At 39.7% G+C, this 19,121-nt stretch overlaps 2 protein-coding genes and 2 long non-coding RNA genes across 4 annotated transcripts in view; 2 read left to right on the top strand and 2 right to left on the bottom strand.

Moving 5' to 3' along the window:
• Window positions 1-664: 664 nt before the first annotated feature.
• Window positions 665-9,876, bottom strand: LOC138964784 (prefoldin subunit 4-like). Its single transcript, XM_070336831.1, has 4 exons — window positions 9,821-9,876; window positions 9,467-9,577; window positions 2,999-3,068; window positions 665-1,401 (listed from the first exon to the last, which is right to left on the bottom strand). The coding sequence occupies exons 1-4, from the start codon at window positions 9,839-9,841 to the stop codon at window positions 1,199-1,201; spliced, it is 405 nt and encodes a 134-aa protein (XP_070192932.1). The 5' UTR covers window positions 9,842-9,876; the 3' UTR covers window positions 665-1,198.
• A 151-nt stretch (window positions 9,877-10,027) lies between these two features.
• The window catches only part of LOC138964708 (protein disulfide-isomerase TMX3-like), a 135,158-nt gene continuing 126,064 nt past the window's right edge, over window positions 10,028-19,121 (top strand). Inside the window, exons 1-4 of the mRNA XM_070336739.1 lie at window positions 10,028-10,080; window positions 10,171-10,213; window positions 17,938-17,977; window positions 18,593-18,756. Of these exons, the coding sequence (XP_070192840.1) occupies window positions 10,041-10,080; window positions 10,171-10,213; window positions 17,938-17,977; window positions 18,593-18,756 (287 nt within the window). The 5' untranslated portion in view covers window positions 10,028-10,040. The remainder of the gene's footprint in view (window positions 10,081-10,170; window positions 10,214-17,937; window positions 17,978-18,592; window positions 18,757-19,121) is intronic.
• LOC138964483 (uncharacterized) lies at window positions 11,008-13,505 on the top strand. The gene is made up of 3 exons (XR_011455118.1): window positions 11,008-11,225; window positions 11,704-11,971; window positions 12,691-13,505. It is a non-coding gene; the product is annotated as an uncharacterized lncRNA (long non-coding RNA).
• LOC138964477 (uncharacterized) lies at window positions 13,561-15,835 on the bottom strand. The gene is made up of 3 exons (XR_011455117.1): window positions 15,522-15,835; window positions 15,006-15,156; window positions 13,561-14,480 (listed from the first exon to the last, which is right to left on the bottom strand). It is a non-coding gene; the product is annotated as an uncharacterized lncRNA (long non-coding RNA).

Below are 19,121 nucleotides of genomic sequence, written 5' to 3'. Positions count from 1 at the left end.
GAATCTGAAATCACCACCATTTTTTTCTCAATCCAAAGCTCATATATTTTATTACTCGTAATAGTTTAACCTCAATTCATCCTATCACAGTTTATAACAATATCTCACCAACAAAATCATTCATCGTTGTAATATCAAACATATTTGTTTCCTGGTCACTGTGCGAGTACATATTTTGTCTTTCATTGTATAAAACAAAAATAATACTGCACACAAACTTATCATGTTAGCTCACATACTCTGTCTCTCTTGTCAAACAGTAAGAGCATGCTATGTTTTTGAAAAGCAACAAACATTCTGTGAGTGTTGGATTGTGTGTGTATGCATATGCAGGTACAGTATGTGTGGCGTTGCGCACGCACGCGTGTTTGTGTGTGAGAGAGTGGTGTGGAATTTTTTTCCCCTTTGCGTTATATTGACATGTCATTTTCAATGTTTTAGAATTCATTAGAAATTCATTTAGGCAATGCTGTAGTTTGCAATACTGTATGATTAGCATTGACATTTATAACTTCTTTTTTTCTTGTGTCGGTTTACGATTGTCCTTTTTTATTGTCTCCACCTTTATGTCTTTGCAGCCTAAAATCTCCATCCTTGAGTAATAAAGTCTGTTCGTTCTCTCTCTCCTCCTTCCCAGTGGAGCAAACAAACGAAAACAGAAACGATAAATCCAATACATTTAATCCTCTCACATCAAAAAGAACAGAATACAAATGAAGTTGTAAATCCACAATAACAGCTGTTCAAACCTATAAAAAAAAAAAAGCAACACTGATCTCAACAATGCTAGTACATGTCTGTACATTTTACAGACAAATTTGTCTCAAATTTTACTGTCGTTTCCTCATAAAAAGAAGTTGAAGCAACACTCTAATTTGGCTGTGTGCGATGGCAGTTCTACAAATATTCCTTGACAAGAAATCTATGTTGTTGTACATGTAGATGAAAAGGTATGATGGACAGAAATTCTCACAAATGTCAAAGAAGCTAAGATCTCATATATCCTACTTTCACCATCTTTATTACTCAAAACATTTTCTCAACAACGCAACACTTGATTTCAGAATATTGTATTAATATCAGTCCCTAGCCCTAACAAGCTCAACGGTCATAAAAAACAAACAAACTATGAAACAAATGGGAAGGGGGGCAAACATTCACTCCATAATTTCACACACATCCAGCACACGCAATCCTATCAGTCCTCCTCAGCTTCCAAGTTGATGTTGTTACCGAACTTGGCGTACAGCTGCACTTTGAGGTCGGAGAGAACGGTTTTATGGGACTCTGCGTGCGTTTCCAGCTGCGAGATATCTTCTTGCACCGTCCCCTTGGCTTTCTCTATCAGCTCCGACGCCTCTTCGGTGGTGGTGTTGACAAACAGTTCACCAATTTGGTACGTATGGTGAGTTAAGGAAAAACTTTTGCAAAAAAGATGAACAACAGCAAAGTTTGGGAATATGTGGAAAAGACCCAACTCCAACTAAGGTGATGCCCAAGTCCCGCTATGAGTCATTTGCATTGTGGGATGCACCAGCAGACCTATGTTATGACTGCAACACGGTGGCCTAGTGGTAAGGCGTCCGCCCAGTGAGCGGGAGGTCGTGGGTTCGAACCCCGGCCGGGGTCATACCTAAGACTTTAAAGGCATATGTACGCGCTCCCGTGTTTACAAAGTGTAGTTTGCCCATAATCGATGTCAAACGCACCATAAGACCATGTAATGACGATATGTCGCCATGCGCGGACCATATACATGCATTACAGCTTGTTTTTAGAGTCTCAAAAACTTTGGATGTAAACAAAGACGCGGAGTTATTTCCCTTGCGTCAACGCTACCTCTGTTGGCAAATCTATAAATAGGACGATCCAGATCAAAATGAAAATTAACATATCTCAACATTGAAGGGGTCCTAGACCACAATATTTTGCAGGGAACTTAATTTAGCATGTCTCCAGCTGTTGGTAAAGCAATTAGCGTGTATAGTCATCGAGTACATATGGCTTTAAAATTGGCAGGGGTCATACCTAAGACTTTAAAATTGGCAATCTAGTGGCTGCTCCGCCTGGCGTCTGGCATTATGGGGATAGTGCTAGGACTGGTTGGTCCGGTGTCAGAATAATGTGACTGGGTGAGACATGAGGCCTGTGCTGCGACTTCTGTCTTGTGTGTGGCGCACGTTAAATGTCAAAGCAGCACCGCCCTGATATGGCCCTTCGTGGTCGGCTGGGCGTTAAGCAAACAAACAAAAAAACTAAAAAAACAAAACACAAAAAACTATGTTATGTGAGTAGTAAGAAAAAATGCGTACATCACCTGAAAATGCCAAATTTTGCACTGTGCGTAACTCTTGGTGAAGAAATGTTATACATTTCTGCTGCTAAGGCAAAAAATGCTAGGAAGCACTGACATTTAGGAATAAACATACTACATGTATTAGATACACTGACAGTGACACTCGAAAAGGAAACTATGCTACTACTTTTCTTTAGTATGTTGATTTCTTAGTGAAAAATGCCCTTTACTATTCAGCAAAATAGGATGGTTTGGCTTATCTATAATTTTCATTACTTTATTGTCCTATCGCTGGGAAATTTGGGTCGCTTCCTCCTGGTAGAAAGCTAACAGCAACAGAGTCGCGCTACCCAGGTGTGTGCGTGTTTAGGTGTAATCAGCCACCTGCACTTATGGCAGAATGACCAAGGTCTTTTACATGCCACAGTGGTGACACGGGGGTGGAATATGGACACCGTCTCTGGGTCTTCGGAAAAAGTTGACCCATGTCCGTCCCGGCCCGGATTTGAACCTGCGACCCAAGGATCACAAGTCCAGTGCTCTACCAACTGAGCTACCGGGCCCCATATGATATATCCTTGCATGCATGTGTGTGTTTACATTCACTTTTCCATAACTCTGAGTAGATTATTCATGTTCAATTGGAATATCAAACAATACTTGTGCGGAACGCAATAATGTTGTTTGTTTTTTAAGGATATGGAATGCCTTCGTCTTCACCATCCAGCATCAGCAGCTCTTCTTCTGCATCTTGAAGATTCTCCAGCTCCTTCTGAAAACACAAAAATAAAATAAAATAATTGATGGCCTGGAATTTTACATCAAACAATGTCTTTACTTCTCCAGCTCCTTCTGAAAAAAAGAAGATAGAATATTCATTAAATGTTATGAGTTGAAATTGTAAATCAACCAATTGATTTTGCAAAGTGATGGTTATTCATTATCCTTTCTTACTAACTCAGTAACTGTGACATTCTTTCTTTATTTATTTGGTGTTTAACGTCGTTTTCAACCGTTCAAGGTTAACTGTGACATTCGCTTTTGACATTACGAAAACATGTTCTTTCAGAAGATCTTCTACATGTCAAAACTATCAGACAAGTCGAACAGCCAGGAGTCAGAATAATGCATCGAATAGACGGGCGCTGTGGCGGGGTGGTAAGAGTTAAAGACGTCGGCCTCTTAATCGGAAGGTCGAGGGTTCGAATCCCGGCCGCGGCCGCCTGGTGGGTTAAGTGTGGAGATTTTTCCGATCTCCCAGGTCAACTTATGTGCAGACCTGCTAGTGGCTTATCCCCCTTCGTGTGTACACGCAAGCACAAGACCAAGTGCGCACGGAAAAGATCCTGTAATCCATGTCAGAGTTCGGTGGGTTATAGAAACACAAAAATACCCAGCATGCTTCCTCCGAAAACGGCGTATGGCTGCCTTAATGGCGGGGTAAAAACGGTCATACACGTAAAATTCCACTCGTGCAAAAACACGAGTGTACGTGGGAGTTTCAGCCCACGAACGCAGAAGAAGAAGAAGAAGAAGCATCGAATAAAAAAGGTATGACAGAAGACAAGAGGCCTGAGAACAGTGGTAAAGGAGTGATACAAATTTGCAAATCCAGATGACACCAAACAAGAGAATTATCATCACAATAGACAAAATACACCATCCTCCGTTAGAACGATAGTAACTGTAGTGGTAGTCAAGGGTTGCCGATAGTCAGTAAATTCAGTGCCGCAAGGGACTTCAAAAGAGTAACGATGATGTGGTAAGTGCGAGGACCTGAAACCTGTCACGTACTTGTGAACAGTCCTTGAACGGAAGGCCGACTCCGTATGGACGATACCATGCTTGCTATCTGCAGACCGTTTACTTGCCTTGTTTTACGGCCCGTGGCAATGCTCTCTTGACTGCAAGGCCATAATCTTTGACCTGGTTGTGCAACTAACGCAACCCTTGAGTGCCAGTAAGGGTACTACTGTATCTTCCTTATGGAGTCGGCTTTTATTCATGTACTTTCCACAAATACATGACATGTTTCCCCTCCTACTTTAACTTCCCACATCATAGTTACTCCTCTGAAGTACCTTTCGGCACTGAATTTTGAGTCTCTTTCTTAACCGCATTGGAACTGGAAAGACCGTCCCTTGACTACCACTACGGTAGTATTTTCCTAGTAGAGGCCGGCTTATTCACCTAATGAACGAATTTTACAGTGTTCACTCTGCTTCCACTACAAAATGTCACATCCACATGGCTATTTTAGGCATTAAGCCCCCCCCCCCCCCCCCACCCCGAGAAAAAAAATAGAAACAGCAAAAACAAGTTTGTTACTGATGACAAGGCCAAACAAAATAGGAGTTAGTGAATTTTTTTAATTCATTTTGTTTTAGTGTGTGTTGATTTTACAAAGGCCTATGTAGATTTTTATTGGCCAGAAATCGTGCAAGCTGAGTGTCCTGGATGTCGGAGAAGAGTAACTTTCCTTGAAGAGTTATTCTCCAGAGCTGTGTACCAGGGGAAACCATGTAAGTTGTTACTAAGTTGACATTTCTGTTCTTAACTGAGACATTGTAACCATACACATTGATTTCATTAATAAAAACTGGTTACTTCCCTTTGGTTATTTGGTTCCATATAATAAAATTATATCCTTTGTCTTCAGAGAAAGAATTAAAAATAATTCCATATTTTTTTGTCTACGTTCAGTGAATTACAAGGGTTTCAAAGTATGTCAACTTTGTAACATGGAAACCAACAATTGTGACATGGATTTGAATACTATTACTAACAATTTAAACCAAAACAATATACTATGTTTTTTGTTGCATGTCTGTATTATTATCTAACTGGAGTATAACTGAAAAAAGTTGTCATTTACTGTACTTTATTATGAGTTATTTCTAATATGCTGACTGTTAGCAAATGATAACAAGACATGTCGAGAAAAAAGATATCAAGCATGAGCCTTTTAGTTAAATAAATCCCTGCGCCTTGAATATGTGCGCGATATAAATTGCATAAAATAAAAAATTAAAATAAAAAATAAAAAAATAAATCCCTGCGCTTAGAACTGTATCCACGGAATATGCGCGATATAAGCCTCATATTGATTGATTGATTGATGTCTGTTATCATTTGCTAACAGTCAGCATATTAGAAATAACGATCTTATTACCGTTTAATTTGACCAAAAGAAATTTCGAAGAAACCCCGCGAATTAGACAGAACAGCCGCAATGGGAACTTGAGCGCTTCTACCTTATTATGCCTGTCAGTAAAGAATTCTCGTGACCCGAGTCAGCCAATCAGAGTAACACACCTGACGTGATGAATATTCACAGGTCAAATGCCTTTGACACACAACAATCTCACAAGATAAACCATGTTGAACATGCGTTTCGGTTGCTTCGCTTTTTCTCGTTGAACAGAGAGCGACAGATTTAGAACCGACTCCAGACGGATGGGAAATGACGTAAAGATACATTTGATGTAAAGCGAGTGGCGCAATTTCACTTGATTTTTCCGAACTTTGATCATTTAGATTTCAAGTGAGCGGTCGGCATTGCACACTCAGACGATGGGCGGTGCCTTGCTGTTCCGTTACGCACCCACCGACAAAACTCGCTTTTCGGTATTTTTTAGATAAAGAGAGTATTACCTGACAGCATTTGAAGTGTCATTTTTTAGAATAAATCACGCTGATATTGTTGAATTACATCTTTACTTTGTCTTGTTAATTTTTAGCGTCATAAACAAAAAGGGTCCCTGCCTGAACGTTATAACATTTAGAGGGTCACCTAGAATCCGTCCTGATTGGTTAAAAAGCCATATATATGGGGCACTGAATTGGTAATAAAATCATTTAAAGGCAGGGGTGAATTTTGGCGGTCGCCCGATCGCCCCCGGCGGGTTCGAAATTCCTCTGAAATCGCCCGCCTGGCGGGTTCAAATTTCGATGAACGCAGTCGATAGGAACGGCCGGCGAACAAAGATCTCGCGCGGTTCGTCTGCTATAATATTGGACGCCATGTTTCTCGCATCTAACGCGACTTCCTCCGGAAGTTCCCCACTCACTGTCACTCCCCCGCCGCAAAAAAAACAGAGAACGGACGATGAAAAAAGAGGTCAAAAGAGACAGTATGAAAACGAAACACAGCACAGAAAATGGCAGGAAAGATGGAAGAGGACAGATACCGTCGAAGAAAGAGTATGGCTCGTGTACGACGACACGAAACAGGAGATGCATTGTGCTGTGTGTCGAACTTGTGATCAGAATGTGATACCAGGAGGTAAATTTGTGTTTAGAGATTTAGATGTGCCAAAGATTCTGCAACTTTTTAAGGCTGGCAATTACGAGACAGAGTGAAAGTTAAAGGCACAGTAAGCCTCCCGTAAACCATCACAGATACGGTCAGGCTTTTACACACAGTACAAACACCCTTTCATTTAAACACTCACCGATTGAGAACATCCTAGGTGCCCTCCGTAAAGAGCGAACAATTTTCAAAGAATTTATTTTTGCGTGGTTTATCTTACCCCTGAGCCATCGTGAACCCGTGTGATCCAGTTTCCCTTTTTCACAATGTAGTCGTCAGTTAGTTATTTGAATGCGACTATTTACAATAGCACGTTTTTATGCACGAAACAAACGGCTTTTGTTCACAAGAACTCTAGCGATGGCTTTTGACTGTTGAGAGGAACGGCGATATGCACTGATAAACAGGCGTCGTCTGCTACGACCCTTGCGTGACCCTGCTTCCGGGCTTTTCTTTTTTCAAACTTTCACAACTTCGAATTGTACTGATCTTGTCTTGATGAAAAAAGAATTCTTTTATGATTAAAGAATGTTTGTGTAACAAGCTGTCAATTTATTATTTAGATTTTAAAAGTTAGGTCTAGCGCAAAAACGCACCACGGTCCAAAAACATTTTGATAATCATCGATTCACGGCTATCGCCAGTTTACATCGATAGAATGAGACCCGAAGGGTAGTAACTTATGTTTGACCTGAGTTCAGGATGGGTCCAAAAAGTGTTCGAGACAATCTGCAAAATTAATTCTTTAACAAGAAGAGCAAACGCTCGATCGAGTCACTTTCGCAGTTCTGAATATTATATGAGGCATCAGATGGACAGGAAGAAATTGCTATTCACAACACAATGAGTCACGTTCACATAAAATTTGAGCCCGGTCACTTTTATAGTTTCCGAGAAAAGCCCAACGTTAGGCCAAAAAAAAAAATTGTCTGTTTAGGGTAACATGACCCAAAAAAGTAGGGTCGGTAGGAAGGTAAATTTTTTTTTTTTTTTTTTTTTTTTTTGTGGTGTAAATGCTATGTTGGCTGAACATTCACTTCTTATATTTGATGAATACATGTTTCAAAACTAACGTATAAATAAAACAGAGAGAAAGGGAGAGAAAGAAACGCCAAATGTCTCTTTTTAGCATTTTTACCTCTTTTTTTTTTTTTTTTTTTGAAATCAAAAAAAAGTTTTTGGGTCGGCGCCAAATCGATAGGGTCGGTCGGGTTACCCTAAACAGACAATTTTTTTTTTTTGGCCTTAAGTTGTGTGTTGCCGAACAGAAAAGGCTAGTTATCTCCCTTGTTTTTCTGATAACGTTCGTAAAAGGCTACAGATGTAAATACTTTGATGTAAAGAATAATCCTACAAAGTTTCAATCACATCCGATGAACTTTGTCAAAGATATAAAATGTCTAATTTTTCCTTTGACGCTGACCTGTGACCTTGAAAAAGGTCAAAGGTCAACGAAACCATCGTTAAAGTGTAGAGGTCACTGGAGGTCACGACTAAACAAAATATGAGCCCGATCGCTGTTTCCGAGAAAAGATATAAAATGTCTAATTTTTCCTTTGACGCTGACCTGTGACCTTGAAAAAGGTCAAAGGTCAACGAAACCATCGTTAAAGTGTAGAGGTCATTGGAGGTCACGACTAAACAAAATATGAGCCCGATCGCTTTGATAGTTTCCGAGAAAAGTCCAACGTTAAGGTGGTGTCTACGGACGGCCGGCCGGCCGGATGGCCGGCCGGACAGACTAACACTGACTGATTACATAGAGTCACTTTTTCTCAAGTGACTCAAAAATTGCTCGCTCTTTACGTAGGGCACCTAGGATGTTCCCATTTGGTGAGCGTTCAAATGGAAGGGTGTTTGTACTGTGTGTAAAAGCCTGACAGTATCTGTGATGGTTTAGGGGAGGCTTACTGTCCGGGCGTGAATTCCGGTATTCATAACAGCCGTCCAGCACCAAAACGAGGCGCCATTGCTGTTGAGGCCAAGTCCACGAAAATAAATTCTTTGAAAATTTCTCACGCTCGACAGAAAGCAGCCAGGATGTTCCCGTTCGGTGAGCGTTCAAATGGAAGTGTGCTTGTAGACGCTCGGGGAGCTCTGTGATGGTTTACGGGAGGCTTACTGTGCCTTTAATGTGTGATTGTGTGACACTGAGAAAGGGGATGACTTGTGTGTGATTGTTTCCCTTAGCATGTAAATGATTAATGGTATGACTATATTTGAGGGTGTGCATTTGACTACTAAGAGTGAGGTTAACTGTGTGACAGTGAGTGGGTGAATGTTGATTTGATAAAAAAAAATTCTTCATTGAATTGATACTTTACTGTTTGCTTTGTTATTGAACCATAGTGAATAATTAAAGCACCCCAAACATACAAAGTTTGTTTATGTCTTTTTTTTGTTTGTGGCATTTAAAATAAGCATGCGAGCATTGTTTGTATAAATGTAGGTTTTTGTGTGTTTGTCGCCGCCAACGCGCGATCTATGAGCCGTTGATATGGTTGGAAATCCCGGCTGGTTGGGGGCCGGTGGGAAGTTTGGGGGGCCGGTTCAAATTTTGACTTACCGGCCCCCCTGGCCAGTAGCAAAAACAGTTAAGGTACACCCCTGTAAAGGACTAAAATGCATGTCACAAAGGGTGCACAGCTCTGGAGAATAACCCTGTTATGTCTGTAGTAGTGTATACTCGAGTTTTGTCATTCCACAACAACAACAAAATTAAGGGTAAACAAAATTTTTTTTAAATCAGGGTCAGAAGGAAAAAATAGGGTCAATCTGGGAACTAGCAACCCTGTTTCCAGCAAACAGTGACCATACTTGGGAACATAGAAAACAGTTCCACAGCACATGGAGTTTACCTGTTTTGTCTTCAGTTCATCTTTAATATCCTGAAGTTTGGCATTATGACGAGCAAATTTGTTAATCTTTTGCTGATCGTCGAGGGTAACCTGGGCTTCAGCACCCTCAGCCTGAAAACAACCACAAAACGAATCCAATAAAAATCTGACCGGCAACTTTCGACAGGAAATAAATTGCACGATATCAATCTCTGAGTCAATTGATAGCAGACGTAAAAACACATATTAACAGTGTTAATCAATACAAAACCATGACAGATCTCAAGCATATTGTTCAAATAACAATACTTATATTCTGTCACAACCAGTGCCTACTGATTTCGGGTAAAACCGCACGTTACTACGGACACTCACGTCTTTCACGGTAGCCGCCATCTTGCATTTAGACTACGGTGCTCGGCAGTAAAGGGACATGTACAATACTTAAAGTTTTATATTTCTAACAAAGATAATAACTGTGAATACCCAAAACTAAGTGAGGCTGTTATGATATTGTTTTATATTTTAAGCTTTAAGTTAAAAAAAACCGAAGTTGGCAGAAAACATTGCATCTGCGTGCCTGTAATGTTGAAAGATGGCGCCATCCTTGAATACGATATCACTGTTACTGACAGGTACGTTGTCTTTTTGACTAAGTGGTTTGTATAATGTGTTTAAAACAGTAGAATGCAGTAAGACCAACATTTAGTTGTTTCTATTTTCAGGTCTATTGGCGACTTGTACAGCCCAGGTTGAACTGGACGACGGGTAAGTGTGCCTAGCAGATTACAATTTTCGCTGTAGCAGCCGATATCGATTTTGTTCCAAGTCTCAGCAGCGAATAGCATTGTGACAAGTGTCGTCTGCCATAGACTGACGTATTGATATTGTTTTCAAAGCATTATCTGCAAGTCACAGTAACACAATGGAACTGCTTGCTTGGCAGGGTTATGTTGATGAATTTAAGAGATAGAAATGCCTTGCTAAATAATTTCTGAGAATAGTGCATCCGGGGGATACCGTTTGCAGGAGTAATGATGAATTCATTCGTTCAGTTAAAATAATGTGTGTGGGTGTGTTTGTGTGTGTGTTCCATCCCTTATTCTGGTCAGACTAGTTGATTACAACCAGAAGTTCATTTTAATTAGAAGTCAGATCTACGACCATTACTACGGGTACTCAATCTCCCGACCCTTAAATCGAGAAGACTCAGAGGCGACCTAATACAGACCTATAAAATCTTTCAGTGTATTGATAATGTCAAAGTCGAGTCTTTTTTCAAGAAGTCTACCTCTGATGTAACAAGGAAAAATACAGACAAAATCTTTATTGAATTTAATAAAACTAATTAATATCCGGAAACATTCCTTTTCTAACAGAGTTGCACCATCATGGAACACACTGTCTGATGTTGTTAAAAATGCACAAACTATTAACACTTTCAAAAATCTGCTGGACATACAAAAACTTATGACTGAGTCACTTTATTTGTACGATAATTGATATTGAGTAAATTTACTTTGAGCATGTTAATATGTCATCATTGACCTGCAACAAATACACCACTAAACAGTTCCGCGGCCATTGCGACAGTGCGCATGCGTAGGATTTTTTTCGAGTAAACAACGCGTCGTGCTAGCTTCTCAGCAACTCGAAACATGTGCGATCTGAGCGAGATTTCCATCCAGAAGGTGCGACTGTGGAGCACTGAAGCATCGAAAACCTTGTCGTGTGTACGGAAAACGAGTGTGGAAGGTGCACACGAGGAACTTGTAGCTAGGTAAGTTTTATTTCTTTCGTTATTTACTCTTTGCAATGATGCGATGTGTTGTTCATTCCCAAGACCGGTTTTCCGCCCTGTAAGTTGTAACACTAACAGTAACTTAGTAAGTGCTCTAGTCTTCAGATACGCTTAACTTTTCAGTTGATTAAAGTCAAAAACTTGAATAAGTGCCGTTGATCTGTCCACGGAATCTAACTTACTATGAAGCATAACTATATTCCGATTCGTGATGCATAGGCTACATGTTGCGATAGTGTATGCAAAAGTTTTCCATTTTCAATCTGACGTGTGGGCAAGATAAGAAACAACAAACATGCATACTAAGTTGCCACTGCCAGTTTGCTGCTAAGCTTACCTCAGGCTGAGTCAGTGAGTATTTTGTACGTTTACATACAAAATGGTGATGAGGGGGAAAAAAAATGCCTTCCACAGGTGCGAAAAACTGTGATTTGATCTCAAGGCCTTTTTGTTTTAGAGCTTTTCCTGCTTTGGAACTTGGGAGATGGGATTCCTGTCGACCGCGAGGCAGAAAATGCAGAGAGGGTGCTTCTTCGGGAGTACAAGCAGAAGTTGTATGTGAAAGGGGTGCTTTATCCTGATCCATTCATCATCACAACTGGGTTGAAAGGCAGCAAGATGGGCGATTCCTGTGGCCAAGCGTATTCATCGCCGGCTGCCTGTGAGTGTGAGCTCGACCTCATGCATCGCCTCGTCAACGAGTTTTAAGGAGGAAAGGCTTACAGGTAGAAACCTCTCTACTTTTTTAAATAAGTCATATTTGCACTTTACTTTTGAAAAAGAGAATGGTTCAAGTTGAATTGCAAGATGGCAGTGCAGCCTAACAACATTTTGGTTTCAGTGAACAGGGAATGTGTCAAAATCTGAAAAACCAGCATACTAGTATTAATACACACTAAAATTATGCCTGTCGCTGTCATATACATATAATTTTTGAAAAGTGCAGTGATACTGATAGTGATACAGTTAATCAGCAATGACTGAACCGACTTTCTAAATTCAGGGATGATCAAATCATCTGACTAATGGCCAGGGGCGAGTACAAAAAATCCGCTGTGCTAGTTAAAACCGCTTGGCAACTCGCCTGGTTGGCTAGTGAAAATTCTCGTCAAATGCAACACTTCTGGTTGTATACTCTAGTTTCAAAACGTTATATAAACAATGCAGTTATAGCAACTGTGGTTTGTACCCGGCAAGCAATTCTTTTTGGTGGACTGGACTTTCTTGAAATGACTCACCTGTCTGGCAAGTTAAGATTTTGAGATCTGGCCATCCCTGCAACTGTCTTAATTTTGCAATGCTCTTCATGCAAGTTGCACTCAAATTTGTGAGCAATTTGTTATGTACAACTTGGTAAATTGTCCTAAATGATGCTTTAGTAAAAGTTGTTGTCTCCTTTCTCTTTCTCATATTGATTATTTTCTTTTTTTCTCCCTTTTGGCAGTGTTTTGACCATATGCAACATGCTGCAAGTCATTTTGGAGGAGGAAGCCCTTGATTGCATCTTTGTCAAAACCAGAAAGAGACTTCTACCTGTCTCCAAGAGTCAGCCATCACAACCACCTGTTACCCAGAGCCAGCCATCACAACCTCCTGTTCCCAAAGTAATCCAATCCTGTTGCCCGTTTTGATACAGGCAGCAACAGGATGCACTTAGGAGGAGGAACTAGTAGAAGTAGGGAAAGCGGTATTAACAAAACAGCTTTTTCCTCTTAACTATGAAACCACACAGATAAACAAGGAGAGCAACCCTTCCACAAAGTAAACAATCCTGACGACTCTAATAATTTCAACAATTTGTCAACTCATGTAAAAGCTTTGCCAGATCCAGGCATTAAGCTCTACTCGTTACACATGTAATGGGCAGAGCAACATTGTTGAACAGGTGCTTCGTTTCTGTAAGTTTTCACCCTGAAAGGTAGTAGGGTGGGTCGCATCTAAAATATAAATGTTTGTCTTGTCAAAACCTATGTTAATTTTCCTACATTTTAAGACTCCCTCTTTTTCTGTAGTGGATTTTTTTTTTATCAGATTATTGTTTGGAGTTCTGAAAAGGAAGGCTCCTGTGTACACCATTATAGATGACTTTTACTGTACTACATGTGTGTTTTTGGTATATATATATATATATAAAACTAGATATCTGTCTTCCCAATATGTTCATTGCCAAGTGGATGAAGTCATCAGATTTGATCTGCTGCTAGTGATAACGTTTATCAACATAAGTAAAGTTTTTGAGCTGACTGTATTGTGTGCATTTTGTTTGCAAGTGCTGATATGTTTGACTTTGTGCTGTAATGCTTTGTCTTGTCTCTCATTCTCCCTTTCAAAGTACGAGAACTCAGATTTTGTTCTGACACACTCATTGCATCATACAAACATCAATAAAGACACACACAGAAAGTGAGCCAAACAAACATTTTTCCTCAGAACATGTTATGGTATGCACAGGGGACATGAAAATTATGGAGAGAAGACTGTGCGCAGGAAGAAGAGAGAAACATTCAAACAAATGAAAACAAACCTGTAAATTGTTTAAGGTTGCTCTTGGCCACTCTGGTGACATGTACTTTATTCTACCTATATTAGCGAAACCGATAGGCTAGATCCTGAAGGTCTAATCCTCGTCTCTGTTGCATAAACAACATCTCATCTATACTATAACGTTTAGGGTCAATACTCATTGGTTGATCGCTAAAAATTCTTGTCTTTTTAGAATTTTTGACTTTTTCCTGCCATCTTCTTGTTGCAAAGGGTGACACTAAAACCATGAATTAATTTTAAGAGACTGGTCGTGGCTATACCAGTGCAATATGATATGTTCTGCGAGAAATCAGATTTCTGAATAACCATGGATTTTTCCTGTCTGCGTTCTTTTTCTTAGCCATGTTTGCAATCTGTAGTTTGAACATCAGTCTATTGTTCTCCTTAGTCAGCTTAATCATTGCAATAAGATTGCGCATAACGGGTGTGCATTAAGTTGGCATCTGCTTATACAAAAAAACTATCAACAAATAAGCAAAAACATGAGCACCCAGAAATGTTTCTGTTGTGAATGGGTCTTGTTCAGGGCTAGTCACACTTTTCTGGCAATCAACTAGCTGCACCATTCCTCTCCCTTGATGATCCTTGGGCCTGGCACGTCTCAAACTGGAATTCCAGATCTCGCATTGCCCATTTTCTTCTGTCTAGCCGGTGCTCTGGTCGGGGTATGTCTATCAGCACTCTTGCTGTCTGAAACATTGCCAAACAGGGTTCATTCTGTCAGTATTTATGGTAGTATTACATCTTCATGCAGGGTTCTCCACATAATTATGTTGTCCGTTTGGGTTCCATGCCCCCAACTTCAACTTATAAAGGTGGTCATTTGGACCCACTGTTGTCATTTTCAGTGCAATACAGAACTCCCCCTGTGAATTCCCCAGTACACTTGTTTTTGTTCCTTTGGCTTATATGGAGAGCTCTCCTAATGTTGATCAAATCGCACTCTGGAAACAAACCACCCACATAAAACTTTGCTTGGCTTCCCACATTCATAAGCCTCATATATTGATATTGATTGATATTCATTCTTGTTCAGATTTCAAAACACACGAACAGACGAAAAGTCAATTAAATCACTCAAGCTGTAAGGCACAGACACATCATAGTGATACTAGGAACAGCATGTGTGAACAAATACATTCAACACCTTACCATCTTCTTTACTGCGTACACACACAAAATATAACAAGAAAGTTATTTAAAAAAACAACTTACTCTGTGTTGAAATCCAGGGTATCCCAAGTTTTGTGTTGGGAAAGAGTTCTCTGCAGTTGGTGTGCCATCAAGAAAGTGTTGAGAACAAACCCTTGCAGGTGAAAAAAAAGCTTGTGCTGGGTTCTTCTTGTGTGTTGGATGCGGATGCAAGCTGTTGAAAACAGACAGATGCATATCAGATTTAACAATTTATGGCTCTACAAAGCAATTTTTTTATTGCTTTTTAATCACAGCCATGCTCTAACAACATGAAGTAAAACAAAACAAAAACAAGAAACGGAAACACACTGACACAGAAAGTGAGCCACATTTTTTTATCTCATGCACGGCAGATTCAAACAAGTATTTCATGCAGTGCCGGTGTGCAGTTTTTGTAACGTTCAAAGCTGTATAAATGCAGGTCTAGCTAAACGGTTTTGTAATCATGCTATGGAATTTGCAGAAAAAAACAATAAATCGCATGAATGTCAGGCAATAAAATAAGTTGATCAAGAACTGTTACAGTGTTGCGCTTACCTGAACGGTGGTTGGCATGAACAGCACAGACTCGTGTGGAACCTGGTGAATTTTGCAAAGTTTAGCTTTCCATTTTGAAGACGGTAGCTTCCGTTGTCACAATCAATCATCGGGCAGTGACATGCCATTCAGTTAAAATCGATAATCGCTGAATTTACATCGACAAAACAACAAAATAAACACAAGTGTCTGACTCGTCAGTCGCAGAACATACGCAAAGCTGTGTTGCAGACGATTTGTTTCCTCGAAAAAATGACGCAGCCAATGAAAGGCGTCTGTGCGGTCACGTGATTTTCCTTCTTTGTTCCATGTAAACGTCGGAACTGTTTAGTGGTGTATTCATGGGTGGGAGTTCCTCCGTCTCAGACGGATTTCCGTCTCAGAGAAATTTTGACAATTTTTTTTTTTTTTTTTTTTTTTTTTTTTTTTTTTTTTTTTTTGCGCCCTCATTGATAGTCATCTCATACTGTGTTATGCCAAATGGACTGATAGTGCACTTTTTGTTGTTTCTAATGCTTGCCAGGTCCCTAAAATTTTTAGTTTTTGTTACTTTTTGTATCTCCAACAAGGTTCTTATTTATCAGAATAAAACTCAGGAGAGGCCAGAGAAACCCTTTTAAATTCATAAAATTCGTTTTCGGCCGGGGGCCTTCGCCCCCCTGGACCCCCCACCAGGGCGCTGCCCCTGGACCCCGCCGGGGCCTTGGCGGCCCCTGGACCCCGGCCTTAAAAAAAGTTCAGTCTTGGAACAATTTTGGGCTCCCACCCATGTGTATTTGATAATGAGATGGGACGCGAAAAAAGCCATGAGGCTTATGGATACCAATCCAGTCCCTAACCACTACTACTACTACTACTACATTACATGCAGTCGACACAATGATGATACAATCGGCCATTGGGCTTTTCCCAGAAGCCGATGTTACTAAAAAATAGAATGTGTAATTGTGGGGAATTGTTCACTGGAGGTACTTGTTAATTATGCAACCCTTTGACAGATTCTATTTTCACTACATCACTCTTAACCTTTGGAATGAATTTAAATGAATAAAAAATTACAAGATCAGAAAATAAATTTAAAAAGTGTTTTTTTTTTTAAGTTTAAAAAATAATCTTAAAAGTTAAGATATTTGAACCCGGGACCAGCGGTTATCAAATTGGTGGTCAAACTCTTTACCGATTTAGCCAACCCGGCACACAATTCTCCCGGGTGAAATACACTGAAAATAGAAATTTTAACTTGGAATGTTACACTGAGTTCTCGTACATGTGTCTAGTACTAGTCGTTTTCCAAGTTTCTTCGTTTGTATTTGTGTACTGTACATTCTGTTGATCTCATTATTGGAGGTAGGTTAAGTTGATAACTGACACTATGCTCCCGTTCACGGATTTCCCTACCCAGAATTCCAAACGGTTTTGAAGATTTAGTTCGGAACGACGACGATCTATGGTCACTTTAATATATATAATAAAAGGGAAGCAAGCAGTTAAAAAAAAGGGTGTCGACAGGGGCGATGAAGGGGGATAGGAACTTGTAGATCATATACCTGTGTTATTGTTACAACATCTTTATTTTATGTAATGCAACAAATCCAACAAATTGTCAGCTCAGAAACAACTGCTGTAATTGTAAGCACATTACGTTTCACACTTTCTTTCTTTCTTTCTTTATTTGGTGTTTAACGTCGTTTTCAACCATTCAAGGTTATATCGCGACGGACGTTTCACACGAAAAGGGTATCTGAGTGTTTAAGACTGAGGTCTTCACAAATTGTCCTTTGGGTGTTTTTTTGTACACTCTCACAACAAAATAAATTGTCCCGTGCAACGAAAGAAGAAGAAACTAGATCTGTGCTATGAGTGTTCACTTTAAAGTGTATAATCAGTATTCATGACAATACAGAAGGGGTTAGTTAGCAGAAGTGTGTCTCTTCACTCTGCCGGGATAACCAAGTCTTGTCAGCTGGGCGAGTAACTTCAAGAAAGTCACTAGCCGCCAGAATTTCACGAGCTCAGTACCACAGACACAAAATTACAACAAAATGTTGGTATGAATGACTGTTAGGTATTTATACACACAAAATAGAGGTGGTACAATCGACAACTGGGCCACATTCATTGAGTCAGTGATGAATAGGCTTTTCCAGCTGGCGTCTTCTCTGGCTGTTTTGCACAAGTTGCAGAATTTGAGCAATCTATGTTTCATGCAACTTGATATTTTGCAACTTCCAACTTTCCACCTTCAGCAATGTAATTCCAAGCGAAAATGCAGTATTTTGTCTGTGTTCTCACTCTCAGATATTTTCAACTAAATAACTACTTACTTTTGTTATTCACACTTGAGTGCAGCAAATCAAAACACATCTTTGATTCCCTCAAATTGAGCATTTTCACTCACTGCAACTTTCGTTTTCAGGTTCCTAGAAACAAGAGGAAATAACATGTGGCTTGTAGAGGTATGTTTGAAAAACTGTGCATATATTTATAATAAATTTATATGATAATAACAAAAAGAGATAATACTAATAGAGGCAGATAGACAGAAAGAGAGAGAGAGAATGTTCATCTGCCTATCTTTCTTTGTGTTTGTATGTGCCTGTGTTTTAATACAATGCACAGCTTGTCAGTGCCATAATCCATATGTTATTAAGACCATCAGCATTAATACTGATCACGAAAACCTTGTTGGTTCACAGCAGGTGTGCATGTACTGTAATGCCATTATTTGTGTTACAATTTTACATACTACAATATGATTGGCTTCACTTGTTCTGAATTATATTGCTTTTCATTAAAAGCATTATTGGGTTAAGGCCAATGAACGAATCAGAGCAATATTCCAATAAGGTTCCTGCACACACAAAAACGCTTTTGATAAGAATTATATTGACAATGATAGCAAAACAAAATGTCAACAACAACAACACAATATCTACAACCACAAAACTGTCAACTAGTGCCATGTTTCATAATGACATCACAAACCTCTTTAGCTTTAGAACTATGTTATAATTCATGTCTCTCTCGCTGTTTTCATACCAAGCTTGACAAAGTAAGTGTTTCCCACCCAGTTCTATGCACCATGGTGTGGTCACTGCAAGAAACTGGAGCCAGTGTTCAAAGAGGTGTACAGACACCTGCGAGACACGCCAGTCAGGGTCGGCAAGATCGACGCTACTCGTTACTCTGATGTCGCCCAGCACTTTCAGATCAGGGGATTTCCCACCATCAAGTTGTGAGTGGACTTTCTGTGTCATTTTGGTGTCCTTCTTTGTGTTTGCAGACCTATTTACTCTTACTATTTAGGAGTAATGTATTACTATTGTTAAGATTTTGGGGGAAAATATACCATATACTCCATTTGAGTAAACACTACAATTTTCAAATATGCTTCAAATTAGGTTTATGTTGCTAATGTTGGTGTTTGTAACCACTGGGTTACTATTTTAGTCATCAGAGTACTATTTTTGACTTGACCATTACTCTTGTCAAGTTTTGGGGGTAAACAGGTCTGTGTTTGGGACATTTTTTTTATCAAGTTATTTCTTTCCAAGTTCAAGCTGTCGCTATCAGCAGGGAAGTATATCAGAATCTTGTTTC

The sequence above is a fragment of the Littorina saxatilis genome, linkage group LG1, assembly GCF_037325665.1.
Source record: "Littorina saxatilis isolate snail1 linkage group LG1, US_GU_Lsax_2.0, whole genome shotgun sequence".
Lineage (NCBI taxonomy): Eukaryota > Metazoa > Mollusca > Gastropoda > Littorinimorpha > Littorinidae > Littorina > Littorina saxatilis.
The sequence above is the reverse complement of the archived record's forward strand: the minus strand, read 5'-3'. Positions and strand labels throughout refer to the sequence as shown.

What these genes read in the sequence shown, in the direction of transcription:
- LOC138964784 (XM_070336831.1), bottom strand. Translation starts at nt 9,841, where the DNA reads ATGGCGGCTACCGTGAAAGAC. An exon ending in ATGAACTGAAGACAAAACAG is followed by an intron (nt 3,069 to 9,466) that starts GTAAACTCCATG and finishes TTGTGTTTTCAG; the next exon opens with AAGGAGCTGGAGAATCTTCA. An exon ending in TGGTGAAGACGAAGGCATTC is followed by an intron (nt 1,402 to 2,998) that starts CATATCCTTAAA and finishes TAACTCACCATA; the next exon opens with CGTACCAAATTGGTGAACTG.